We start from the raw sequence: 13,471 nt of genomic DNA, 5'->3' as shown, positions 1-13,471 counted from the left end.
TGGCTCCACAGCTCCTGGCTTGAAGCAGTGCCTGTGTCACTCTAGGGGCAGAAGGAGGAAGGGGAAAAGGGAAGTCGTAGCTGCCCAGGAATCCAGCTGTCTGCTTTTCTTATCCTGAACAAAAAATTAGGACTTCGAGCTTTGTCATGGTCCATAAGTACAGGGGAGAAAGTATTGAAAAGGGAGTCTGTATTTTGCAAAAACCTACAGGTCTCCCTGTCCTTCTGTGTTTCTCTCTTCTGTGTCACCTTGACTGTCACACCGCAGCCACACTCACAGCACTTCTGGTCACCAAACGTGTGGCGGTTTCCCCCTACCACCAAGTGATTCTCCATGACGCCAGCTGGTGTCCTACGATTCACCTCAGTTCTGACACCGTCTACCTAGAGATGGCACTGGATCCCACAAGCTCAGTGCTCTTTCCCTCCAGACTGCTCTCACCCACTTCGGGTGCCACTCGCAAGCAGTAGGTCCCCAGGTTACCCACAACTGCTGTCTGATCTGGTTACAAATCAGAGGTTCTCGTGACCCCTCCTCGGGTCCGATTAATTTCCTAGAGCGGCCCGGAGGATTCAGGGAAACACTTAGGTTTACCAGGTTATTCAGGGTTTACGATAAAGGATACAGATGAACGGCCAGTTGAAGAGATACAGAGGGTGAGGCCTGGAGGGGTCCTGAGTGTAGTAGGAGCTTCTGACCCCATGGAGTTGGGGTGCACTACCCTCCCCGTGTGTGGATGTGTTCACCAACCTGGAAGCTCCCTGAACCCCCTACTGTTGGGATTTTAAGGAGGCTTCCTTACGGGGTGATCAATTATGACCTTCATTTCCAGCCCCTCTCCCCTCTCTGGAGAATGGGGGGCGTGGAGCTGAAGATCGTGGCTGGGTCCTTCGGGTGACCAGCCCCCGCCCAGGAGCCCACCCAGAATTACCCCATTAGAACAAAAGATGCTGCTAACCCTCTCATCACTTAGGGTTTTGGGAGCCCTGTGCCAGGAACTGGGCACAGAGACCAATATATGCATTTTCTGTTGTGTCACAGAGCCTTTTTTTTTTTTTTTTTTTTTTTGCGGTACTCGGGCCTCTCACTGCTGTGGCCTCTCCCGTTGTGGAGCACAGGCTCCGGGCACGCAGGCTCAGCGGCCATGGCTCACGGGCCCAGCCACTCCACGGCATGTGGGATCTTCCCAGACCTGGGCACGAACCCGCGTCCCCTGCATCGGCAGGCAGACTCTCAACCACTGCGCCACCAGGGAAGCCCACAGAGCCTTTTTAAGAAAGTAGTTTGAGGTATAATTTGCATGCCACACAATTCACCCAGCTGAAGTATATAATTCAGTGACTTTTAGTATATTCAGAGTTGTACAGCCTTTATTACAATCAATTTTAGAATATTTTCATCACCTGAGAAAGAAACCTGGGACTCCTCGGTCGACATCCCCAACTTCCTCATCCCCCAAGCTCTGGGCAACCACTGAGCTACTCTCTGTCTCTATTGATGGCCTCTTCTGGATATGTCACATAAACAGAATCGTACCACGTGTGTTTTTTTGTGACTGGCTTCTTTCACACAGCGCGTTTTCAAGGTTCATCTGGGTTGCAGCTTGTATCAGTATTTTATTTCTTTTTACTGCCAACTCATATTTCGTTATGTGGATATATGCCACATTTTGTTCATCCATTCATCAGTTGATGGACGTCTGGCTTTCTCCTACCTTCTGGCTGTTACTAATAGTGCTGCTGTGGATATTCTTACAGACTTGTTGTGTTGATGTAAGTTTTCATTTTTCTTGGGTATGTACCTGGGAGTGGAATTGCTAGGGCAAATGGTAACTCTGTGTTTAGCCTTTTGAGGAACCTCCAGACGGTTTTCCAGCGTAGTGGAACCATGTTTTTATGTTATTATTCTTTCTGGCTCTTAAAAACTCCTTTTATTCTGAGTTCCTCTGAATTGATTTTATTCTGAGTTTCTCTTCGCATAAGGCGAAGTATATAAAAAGACACCATATCTGTGACCTTCTCTAAACAGTACAGTTCTTTTGACTTCAACAGGAAGGAACATCCCTTTTTTTTTTTTTTTTTTTTTGCGGCACGCGGGCCTCTCACTGCTGTGGCCTCTCCCATTGCGGAGCACAGGCTCCGGACGCGCAGGCTCAGCGGCCATGGCTCACGGGCCCCGCCGCTCCGCGGCATGTGGGATCTTCCCAGACCGGGGCATGAACCCGTGTCCCCTGCATCGGCAGGCGGACTCTCAACCACTGCGCCACCAGGGAAGCCCGGAACATCCCTTTTTTATGGAGAAAGAATACTGATTTTAAGATGACGATAGAGGAAGGGTGGTCTCTAAGGCGCCCTCTGGAAATGAGACTGTCATACCACCAGTACAGGACACCAATACAGAGAAATCATAAAGGATGTGGGGAGAGGGTGCACAGAGAGAGGAAAAGAAAATTTAGAAGGAATATAAAAAAATGACAGAGGAGACCCAGGCAGGGTTGCTTTTTTTGGTAACTGTGACAGAAATGTGTGCTATTTTCTTTGCCAACCTGGCTGAGAGTGATACATTTCAAGTAATCTTCTTGGCTGGTTAACTGGAAACAGATTTAAATTCCACACTAAGAATTTTCTTTCTGGGCAATTTTTTCTTTCTGGAACTGCCAGACTCCGCGATCACTAAAGAAGAAAGTGTGAATGAGGTCTAGTAATAAGAACGTATTCTCGTGAGAGTATACGATATGATCATTGTTGGCAGAAACACGTTCCGGTGTTCTTTAATATGGCGGTCCTTTACCATACAGAGCCCCTTGCATTAACAAGTAAGCCATTAAGATTCCTAAGTGGATACAGTGACTTAGTAGTTTTTTTTTTTTTTTTATGGTAAGAGGATTTTTCTCCTAATGCCTATGGGTAAAGCAAGTCTGTAGGACCGCTGCAAGACCATCTCCTCATGTATCTACTTCTGAGGAATACCAGAGTTAACACATGTGTCAGATATGATTCCATCAGAATTTCTCCATAAATTCAGTAAGATTTGTCAGTAGGAACAGAGAATGATTAATGAGTGTCTTACAAGTCAACTGCCGTATTTCTTTTCAAGATGCAGTTAACATGATTTTCTGTCAGTCTGGATTTATGTTCATTCTAGAATCTTCTTTTATAGCGTTTCCTTGCAGACAGTCTGGTGGGCATGTGACTGAGATAGAAACACTATTGCCATGTCTGATTTGCCTCATTTCCTTTCTCTGTCAATCTGTGATCAGGAGTCTTCAAGAACTTTTAGATTACCCTGGGGAAGATATTGAGGAGACTTTCTGCCTCAACTTCACGGTAAGGATTTCCACAGTTTACTTATGATTGTAGCTGTCTCTCTCATCATGCTTACAAGTCACAGTTAACATTAATTTTTCTCCAAATCAAAGAACAAATTCAGAGACTTCTCGAACCAAATTATTGTAGTCATAGAGTCTTTTTTTATTTTTTAAATTTTATTTGTTTATTGGCTGCATTGGGTCTTCGTTGCTGTGAGCGGGCTTTCTCTACCTGTGGCGAGCGGGGGCCACTCTTCGTTGCGGTGTGCAGGCTTCTCACTGCGGTGGCTTCTCTTGTTGCGGAGCACGGGCTTTAGGCACATGGGCTCAAGTAGTTGTGGCACACGGGCTTAGCTGCTCCGCAGCATGTGGGATCTTCCCGGACCTGGGCTTGAACCTGTGTTCCTTGCGTTGGCAGGTGGATTCTTAGCCACTGCGCCACCAGGGAAGTCCCTTTAGTGTCTTTTTTAAAATCAAATTATAGTTGCTGTACAATATTATATCAGTTACAGGTGTACAATATAGTGATTCACAATTTTTAAAGGTTATACTCCATTTATAGTTATTATAAAATATTTGCTATATTCCTCATGTTGTACAGTATGTCTTTGTAGCTTATTTTATACCTAATAGTTTGTACACCTTAGTCCCCTACCGCTATACTGTCCCTACCCCCTTCCCTCTCCCCACCGGTAACCACTAGTTTGTTCTCTAAATCTGTGAGTCTGCTTCTCTTTCGTTTTATTTACTAGTTTGTTGTGTTTTTTAGATTCTATGTACAAGTGACACCGTACAGTATTTGTCTTTCTCAGTCTGACTTATTTCATTTAGCATAAAACCCTCCAAGTTCATCCATGTTGCTGCAAATGGCACAATTTCCTTCTTTTTTATGGCTGAGTAGTATTCCATTGTGTACATGTGTCACATCTTCTTTACCCATTCATCTGCTGATGGACACTTAGGTTGCTTCCATATCTTGGCTATTGTAAATAATGTTGCTGTAAACATTGGGGTGCATGTGTTTTTTCGAATTACTGTTTTTGTTTTTTTCAGATATATACTCAGGAGTAGAATTGCTGGATCATATGGTGGTCAGAGTGTCTTGAATGTTACAGGAGTTCAGTAAATGTGTTGAATAAATGAATGAATGATTAATCTATACAATTAAGAAAATTACTGAAGCATTATTCCTCTTTACTCCTATACATATAATTTCTAGAGTTCATATCATTTTCTCTTTGATTGCATTTATTGGCAACTCCATGTCTTGGCATATATACTCTACCAAACATAAAATAGCTAGCTAGTGGGAAGCAGCTGCATAGCACAGGGAGATCAGCTCGGTGCTTTGTGACCAGCTAGAGGGGTAGGATAGGGAGGGTGGGAGGGAGACGCAAGAGGGAGGGGATATGAGGATATAGGTATATGTATAGCTGATTCACTTTGTTATACAGCAGAAACTAACACAACATTGTAAAGCAATTATACTCCAATAAAGATGTTAAAAAAAAACAGTAATGAAGGAAAATAAAAAGATATCTTTTAAGGTGCCAGTGTTCTCTGACTCAGGTTCCCTTTCTCCTCCTGAGAATGTTCTGTGGTAATAAGTAGTCATTAAGCTACATTTGTTCCTAACGCTTCTCTCAGTCATTTGGGGTCTAGAAAGATAAGTGGGCTACAAAATTGAAATGTTTCTTTCTTCCCCCCTTAAATATAGATTTGTCGAGAAAGCTATGGCGTGATTGAACAGAAGAAGCTGATACCTGGGGGAGACAGAGTGGCTGTGTGCAAGGAGAACAGGTTAGTCCTGACCCTGGACCGTGCACACGTTACTTCATTTCTCTGCACTTTTCCTTTTAAGACCAAGACTGAAGTTAAATTTTCATCCCTTCTTCAGAGGGAGTAAGGGTGCTAAGGCAACTTCAGGGGTTTAATAGTAGAGGAAGCAGCAGACCTGGGTTCAGGAGATAACTGTTGTAGTTCTACATCTCTGTCTTACTGGCTTTGACCCTGAGCAAATCACGTAAACTCTCTGATCTCAGTTTCTCATCTGTCAAAAGGGGGTTATAATAACTGTCTTGCCTCCCTCATGGAATGGTTGTGAGACTAAAGTGAGATAATTTATAGGAGAACATTTTGGAATGAATGAACTCCCAGCATTTAGCACAGAGTTTCCAGTATCCAGCAGAGCGAGTGGCATAAAAATGCTCCCAAAACTGTGTTGAATGAGCGAATGCCGTACAGATGCTTACGATTATTGTGGTTCTATTGCTGAAGAATTTGTAATACAGGTTTTAAATTAAATTCTTTCTGCCTCATGAAAATTAATCCAAGTATATCTGATTTTTCAGGATGGTTTTCTCTGTGTTATCCCTTTGGAGGAGGAAAAAATTCAATTTTGTTTGCTTTTGAATTAAATTATGAGTGAGGTTGTTGGCCATCTGCATATTAATCAATTCAGTTTACAAGCACTGAGTGTCTGCTGTAAGCCAGGCGTGTTGCTGAGTATAGGAAATAAGTAACTTTTATCCTCAAGACTAGCTGGGAAGGGGCAGTGTAATGAATGATTGCAGTAGATTATGGTGCATGTGATAGGAAAGTGATAGGCCAAGCGCCAAGGAACCAGGAGGAGAGGCCATAACACTCTGACCAGACCCTGAAGAGGGAAAACATTTCAGACACAGGGAATAATATGAGTCAGACTCTCCAATTTAACACATGCCAGAGAATGAGGAGTATTTGTGGGGTGGGGCTTAGGGTGCGGATGGAGGGTGGGCGCAGTGGTATTGGGGTGGAGCTTGTCAAGACCTGGAATGGGTTTGCAGTGGGACGTGGTTGATCTCTTTTTGAGTGATGACTGGTGGCCACATGGAAGTCAGCCACGTGTGGAGAGGCCCATTACGAGGCTGTTGAGGTAGCTCAAGGGCAGGGTGGTAAGGGCCAAAGTGAAGCTAGCGGGGATACGGAGCTGGCTACGTGTTTATGTAATCAGCGGGAGCTGGTGTCTCATTATACACAGATGGTACTAGAGAGTCATGTATTTTTTTTTTAAATCAATTTATTTATTTATTTATGGCTGCGTTGGGTCTTTGTTGCTGTGCGTGGGCTTTCTCTAGTTGCGACGAGCGGGGGCTACTCTTTGTCGCAGAGCGCGGGCTTCTCACTGCAGTGACTTCTTGTTGCAGAGCGTGGGCTCTAGGCACGCGGGCTCAGTAGTTGTGGCTCGTGGGCTCAGTAGTTGTGGCTCGTGGGCTCTAGAGCGCAGGCTCAGTAGTAGTGGCGCACGTGCTTAGTCGCTCCACGACATGTGGGATCTTCCCGAACCAGGGCTCGAACACCCTTGTCCCCTGCACTGGCAGGCAGATTCTTAACCACTGTGCCACCAGGGGACGTCCCGAGAGGCACGTATTGATAACAGCTCTGAGGCTTCTCATTTGGAGAGCTGACCAACAGGAAACACAATCTGTAGCACAGGGTGGAGGGGAAAGAGTTCTATTTTGTATGTGTTGATTTTGACATGTCTGTGTGATACCTAGGTGATTTTGTTTAGAGCTGAAAATTTATGTCTATCATCAAGAGAGGTCTTTTTTTAAAATCAATTCATAGTTTTTTTTTTTAAGTAGGATGTTTTCTTTTTTGCATTTAAAATTTTAATACAGTCTTTAAAGGTTACTTTCCATTTACAATTATTACAAAATATTGGCTGTATTCCCATATTGTACAGTATACCCTTGAACCTCTCTTACACCAGGTAGTTTGTACCTCCCACTTCCCACCCCCTATGTTGCCCCTCCCCCCGACAGGTAACCATAGTTTGTTCTCTACGTCTGTGAGTCCGCTTCTTTTTTGTTATATTCCCTAGTTTGTTGTATTAGAAGAGAAGTCTTATATCAGTAGTTTATTTGTTTACTTATGCCAGTCTTCATGACCAGTGAACTTGAGGTTGCCTACACAAGGAAAAAAGTGGTGAAATAAATAAAAACGAGGACAGGGAAAATGTATGTTCTTAGGTGAGTTGTATGTATTCGAATAGAAAGTAGACTCTTGAGATGAGGATTTAGGGACCGTTAGCACATCAGCTAGAGACACAACTTCTTGGCTTAAAGAAGCGGTAGGGGTGAGGAAAGACGAGGGAGTGGCAGTCTCCACTTGGGAGGGTTGTGAGCGAGGGAAGCCTTCTGGAGGCAAGGGTTCGTTGAAGCTGTGGAAGAAGTTACAGATGAAGAGAAGTTGTGTGCTGTTTCAAGCATGTTGGGAAATTAAAGCTAAGTCGCTCTGGGTGCTAGTTGGCTTCTTACTGTAAATAGTTGCAAAGATGCAAACAGAGATGCTATGAAATTCACTCTGTCCAAGTGATGTATGTTGGCTTCCTCCCATAAGTTTTCCCTTTGGAAAACAGGAATGATAGAAAAACTGACAGGCCTCTTCTTCCATCCTTTTATGCTTTTAAAGATAGCTAGAAGCCCAAGTGGTCTAATGTAACATTCAGTAATCTTTTTTGTCATGTAAACCTTCCAGACTGTCCAGGAAGCCTCAGCTTTGGGGCAAGTGTGAGCTCTAATACCAGAATTAAGTAAAATAATCCAGAAGTTGCTAAGTACCCAACAGAATGGCTTCAGATGATGAAATTATCTTGACTCTGGGAATCTAATATAGAGGCTAGTCTTGTCTCAAGTAGGTGTTTCAATTGAAACTCTAACTTAATAAGAATCTTTTGGAGCTGAAAGCACTGTCCTTTCTTTATCTACATAATGTTGGTATTTTTGTTAACAGCGAATGATTTGTTTAATAAGAACAGTCTCATTATTCCGTAGAGTCTGATAATGTTTTTATTTTATTTAGTTTTCATTTTTTAATATTTATTTATTTATTTGGCTGCGATGGGTCCTCGTTGCGGCACGTGGGATCTTCGCGGCAGCATGTGGGATCTTTAGTTGAGGCATGCGGGATCTTTAGTTGCGGCATGTGAACTCTTAGTTGCCGCATGTGGGATCTAGTTCCCTGACCAGGGATCGAACCCGGGCTCCCTGCCTTGGGAGCGCGGAGTCTCAGCCACTGCGCCACCAGGGAAGTCCTTGATACTGTTTTTAGCATTGGGGAATTTATGGCAGATCATAAAGTGGCTTTGTGGGTCCAGGTGATTTCTCTTCCCTCCTGGTTTTGATGATTGCTTTATTACATATGTATGTATGTGTGTACGTAGATACATCTACAGCCTTTAGTCTTTCAAAGGATGTCTGAGCTTCTGCGTCAGATTTCAGACACGACAGTGTGTGCATCATTTGTTAGGAGCTAACGGTGGGCTGGGCAAGCAGCCTGAGGAGGGGCATATTCAGAATTTCTTCACATTCTGGTGAGTCATCCTAATGCGCTGTGTGTTAGATACACCGGGTGGGGCAAAGAGCGATGTCGTGTGGGCGTAGGTGATTTGTGATGTAGTCTTCAGAAGAGGCAGTTGTTGGGACTTTTCTTTTTCGTATCTTTATAAAATTATTGCTCTTGGAGTACTTTTTGTCTCTGCCTTTTTTGCTCTCTCTCTTTCCGGGTCTGAGTTTTTCTCTTTCTGTCTCTCTGCTTCTCTCTCTCTCTCTCTCTCACTCTCACTGTCTCTCCTTATTCAGTAGGTGTTTCTTTGAATCAGCGACTGAATTCACTTAATAGTTGAGAGACAGTTTGTGCAGGAACACTGAAGTAGACCACAGTTTGTTTAGGGTGATAAGCTGTTCTCATATGTAACCGTAAATGAAGTATGAAGACAAAATTGATTAATTGGATCGGAAGGGGATCAGAGAAATCCACGTGGAGAGATGCATCTGGGAGGATGGATATGGGATTAGAGCTGTTGGGAGGACTCCTAAGATTTGGATACTAGAAAGTAGAGATGAGGATATAATAAAAAGGGAAAGGTGCTCTGTAAAGTTTGTGAGCAAAGGAGTTGCATGATAGATGTGGGTCCGTGGCACACTTTCTTTCTTCGTCTTCTTTTTTTCCTTCTCCATTATTTATATTTGTTGCTGACTCTTGGGCTGCACCCCACAGTCCTACAAGCTCTGTACTTGCCCAGCCTTAAGACCGAAGAAAGAGCCTGGAGTCAGCAACAGAGACATCAGTGGTTTACTGGATGGGAGATCTTACATGTCTGAAGCAAGGTTTTGGAGCGACACCCCACTGTGTGCATCCGAGGTCAGGCAGGATGTGGTGGCAGTCTTTGCTACCACAAAGGGGATGGAGGAGGTTACCAGTTATAGGGGGAATTAACGTCACGTTGGCTCTCAGTTATCAGGGAAACCAGTAGACGGGCATGCCCCTCAACACTCCTTTGATAAGCTATCTATCTTCGAGGAGATGTTCTCATCTCAAATTAGAACGGTCATTTAGTTAGGGCCTGGGGCAAGTATGTAGGAAGGTCAGTCATGTGAGTAGGTGTAGGTGAAGCAGGCACAGGTAGAGCAGGGGATGGACAGCGAGCAAGAGGACAGCCACCTTGAATATCCTGACCATACACTGACACATATGCACTCCTGGACATTGCTGATCCCATGCGGGGTCCTCAGAATCAGTGTGGAGAGCGTGCTTTTGTTTACAGCCATGTGGGTTCCTTTTCTCTGTCTATGCAGTTATTTGTCCCTAATTGACCTCGGGCTGCTTCTACAAGACATTTTTCATAAGGATGGTCTGATGACATACAGGTTCCTTAAAAGAAAGACAGTACATAATTTCAAGGGAGTAATAAGGGAACTTACATTATTCTTTTACTTGTATTACAAAACTCCATTGTTATGTTACCATGACTTTCTAAAAAATAGCTTCTCTCTTTCTAAAAAAGTTTTCAAATCTTTGTGCAATAAAATGTGCTGTCGTTTTAAATATTGCCAGGCAGTGGGGGGTTCTTGTTTTTATTGCCAGTACGCGATGCTTGAAATTTAAACATGGAATGGCTTCTGTGTTCGGTGCAAGTTTGGGTTTCGGCTTTTCTGTGTTGCTAGCACTCATCGAACACACGGTGGGGAGCTCACCCACTGCTTTAGGCACTGTTGTCCATGACTCTGTACTCGGTGACAGGAGCAGACCCCCTTGCTGACACAGTTACCTGTTGGGAAGGCTTCTGAGAACCTAGTGTGGTTACTGCCTCATTACATAGTATTGCTGTCAGAGTTAGGGACAGCCAGAAGAAGACAAGCAGATGTTTTTTCCTTTATCTTTAATGTTGCAAAAAGCAGAAATCTTAACATTAAAGCATGTTGAGATCCCGGTAAGAAAGCTTGTATACGACGGTAAAAGATTAATCGTTGCAGCTGTTATTTCCTTTTGACTGTTATATGCCATAACCTCATCACCGGGGGTCCTTTTTGGGTATTTCATAGATTAGTCTAAGAAAATTAAATGAAAGAACCAAAAGAATAACACCTGCTGGATTTTTAACTTGAGCGTTGTGTATACAGATACTGCTGGCATTGAAGCTGTTTCTGTTAACAGTAAGATATTTGCTGTCACCACTGCCCTGGAGGGAAATGTCAGAAGGGTACCAATTCTGTATCCATAATTTATTACATTCCATTTGGACTTAAAATTGCTTTCTTTCCTTGGACAAGAGCTGCAGACAGACAATTGAATTATAAGCATCCAGGTAAGAGAACATCCATGGGTGATTGCTGGTGGCCACATCTTAGCTACATCTTGGAACAACTGGCAGTCACATCTGAATAATACTGCATTACATGACTATTTGTGGTTAAGTAGTTCTCACACTCTGTGGCATGGTGTTACTACCATTAATGAAAAAACCCCACATATCATTCTAGATTTCCCCCAGTTTAACTCAATTTAATCAAATCAAATGCAATCAATCTCTTCCCCCATTTCTTCCATATTAAAAAAGGGGTGGGGAGAGGGAATAGTGAAAAGGAAATGCCAGGCTTAAGGTAAGTGCTCCAAAGGGCACCTAGATTCCATAGAGAGAACCTGAGAATAAAACCCACACATGACAAATCTTTCTAGCGCCTTAAGATCTACTGAAGTTAGGACTAATGAAAGACTTCACTTGATCTCTTTTTTTTTATCGTCTTTATTGGAGTGTAATTGCTTTACAGTGGTGTGTTAGTTTCTGCTTTATAGCACAGTGAATCAGCTATACATATACATATATCCCCATATCTCCTCCCTCTTGCGTCTTCCTCCCACCTTGATCTCTTGAGGTAGTCTATGAGAGGTGTAATTGTTAAGATCTGCGTGGTACTCGCACTGGGCTGTTATAGGAATAGCAGATAATTAAAATGCCAGTAATGTTTCTCGAGTGCTTCCCTTGTGTCAGGCATTATTCTGAGTCCTTCCCATGCAGTCCTCCCCACTTTACAGCTGAAGAAACTGAGGCAGAGAGAGACAAAAGTCACTTGTTCAAGGTTACACAGCCAGAAGTCCAGTGTTCGAACACCAGAGCCAGGATTCAGAGCCATTCTGTTTGACTGCCACTGCCGCTTAGAGGGCCAAGACCAGGGCTCCAGAGTCCCCATGTCCCCTCATCCCTAGAAGATAAATGACTTCGAAGAGTTTGCCGTTTTCGTTTCAGGCAGACTATGCAATTTTTTAAAAACAGAGTTGGCATAGTTAAAGACATACAAGGTACGTATAAAAGTGTATGTCTGAATTTTTAAACTTAGGTTGAGACGGTGCTTATATATGTAATGTTATTATAAAGCCCTCATGAACACCCTTAATAATGGCTGCACAGCCTGCTGTGTAAATGTGTATTTTCTATTCTTTCCCTTTTGCGTATCTGGCTTGTTTCTGTGTTCTTTTTTTTTTCTTTCCCTTTTTTTCTTTCTCTTCCCCCTCCATTTTTAGTAACACTGTATCAGTCATCTTATGTATAAAGCTTTGTTTGTTTTTAAAATTACTTTTTAATGGTAAGGTCCCAAGGGTGAAATTGAATTAGTGTAGATCATTTTGAATTTGTTGATATTTTTACTAAATTGATTTTGCTAATGAATTATACCAGCTTATACATTATCGTCAATGTATGAGAAGTACCCATTTCATCGAATCCTTACAAATACTGAGTGTTCTTTTTTTTTAATCTAATTTAATAAGAAACTTGACCTCACTTGTAAAATTTGTATTTCTTCCATGCATAGGCTACTTGACATATTCTGCCCAGCATTGATCCTTTTTACTGATGTTTACCTCTAAAATATTTTTGTTTAAAAAAAGTGAATGAGATAGAAGTCGTCATTGCCCAGCATTATTAATGTATTAACTGCCACTGAATTGTTCATTTAAAACGGCTATGTTTTGTGAATTCCACCCCAATAAAAAAAAGTGTTTGTGTCTATGTGTGTGCACATGCAAATGTGTCTATGTACACTTAATTGTAAACTCCCGGAGAGCTGCTGTGATGTGCTCGGGCAGGGAGCGTGGGCGTGCTGCAGTCTTCTGCATAATGCTCTTAGAGACTGAGCTGAATGTGTAATGCACAGTTGCCTTTCTTTCTGCCAGTTACTTTGTGCGTTGCTTACTAATTTGGGCCTATAATGGATGAAAAAAGGTTTATGAGTGAGAGCGTTTGACCTGCCTTCAAGGGAGGGTATCCTGCTACATGTTAACACACAAGATTTATGTCTGCCTGAGGAACTATCAAATAAGCAGTGCAGGAAACAGAGGGGAAAGATCAACCCAGTTAGGAAAATGGTGGAAATTGTTTGACATTGTGAAGGGCACATTATGTGCCTTCTCCTGAGAAAAGTAACCAACAGTGGTATGACTGGTAGCTAGAAAACCCCACAGCTAAAGTCTTATCGTAAGTGAAAGAAAGATTGCTGGCCAGAGCACACAGCTCGACCTGCATATCCTCCAGACCTTGCTGGAGGCCTGGTCCACTTAGTATTGCCCTTTCAGGACGTGTCTTGCTGCCCCAAACAGGACTGCAGTATTTCCCTTTTTTAAAGTCGTCTGCTGATGTCCTTTACGTTTTTCTCTATTAAGATGAAATGATTTTCATATCATTTGTATCAACTCTTTGTTATATTAAGACTATTAGCCCTTTGCCATTTGTATTTATTGCAGATTTTATTCCCAGTTTGCTGTTTACTTTTAAAAATGTGGAGTCTGTTTAAATCTCTAAAACTTCTTAATTTTTGTGTTGTCGTGCCTGTCGATTATTTCTTTTGG

General features: G+C 42.8%; 1 protein-coding gene across 4 annotated transcripts in view; it reads left to right on the top strand.

Moving 5' to 3' along the window:
* HERC3 (HECT and RLD domain containing E3 ubiquitin protein ligase 3) overlaps positions 1 to 13,471 on the top strand; it is a 138,922-nt gene that overhangs the window by 89,722 nt on the left and 35,729 nt on the right. For all 4 annotated transcript variants that reach the window (XM_082838085.1, XM_082838086.1, XM_082838084.1 and 1 more), the window contains 2 exons: positions 3,260 to 3,326; positions 5,025 to 5,107. In XM_082838085.1, the coding sequence (XP_082694211.1) occupies positions 3,260 to 3,326; positions 5,025 to 5,107 (150 nt within the window). The remainder of the gene's footprint in view (positions 1 to 3,259; positions 3,327 to 5,024; positions 5,108 to 13,471) is intronic.

Source organism: Leucopleurus acutus (genome assembly GCF_964270905.1).
Source record: "Leucopleurus acutus genome assembly, chromosome: 4".
NCBI classification, from domain to species: Eukaryota; Metazoa; Chordata; class Mammalia; order Artiodactyla; family Delphinidae; genus Leucopleurus; species Leucopleurus acutus.
This window is presented reverse-complemented; position numbering and strand designations above follow the sequence as displayed.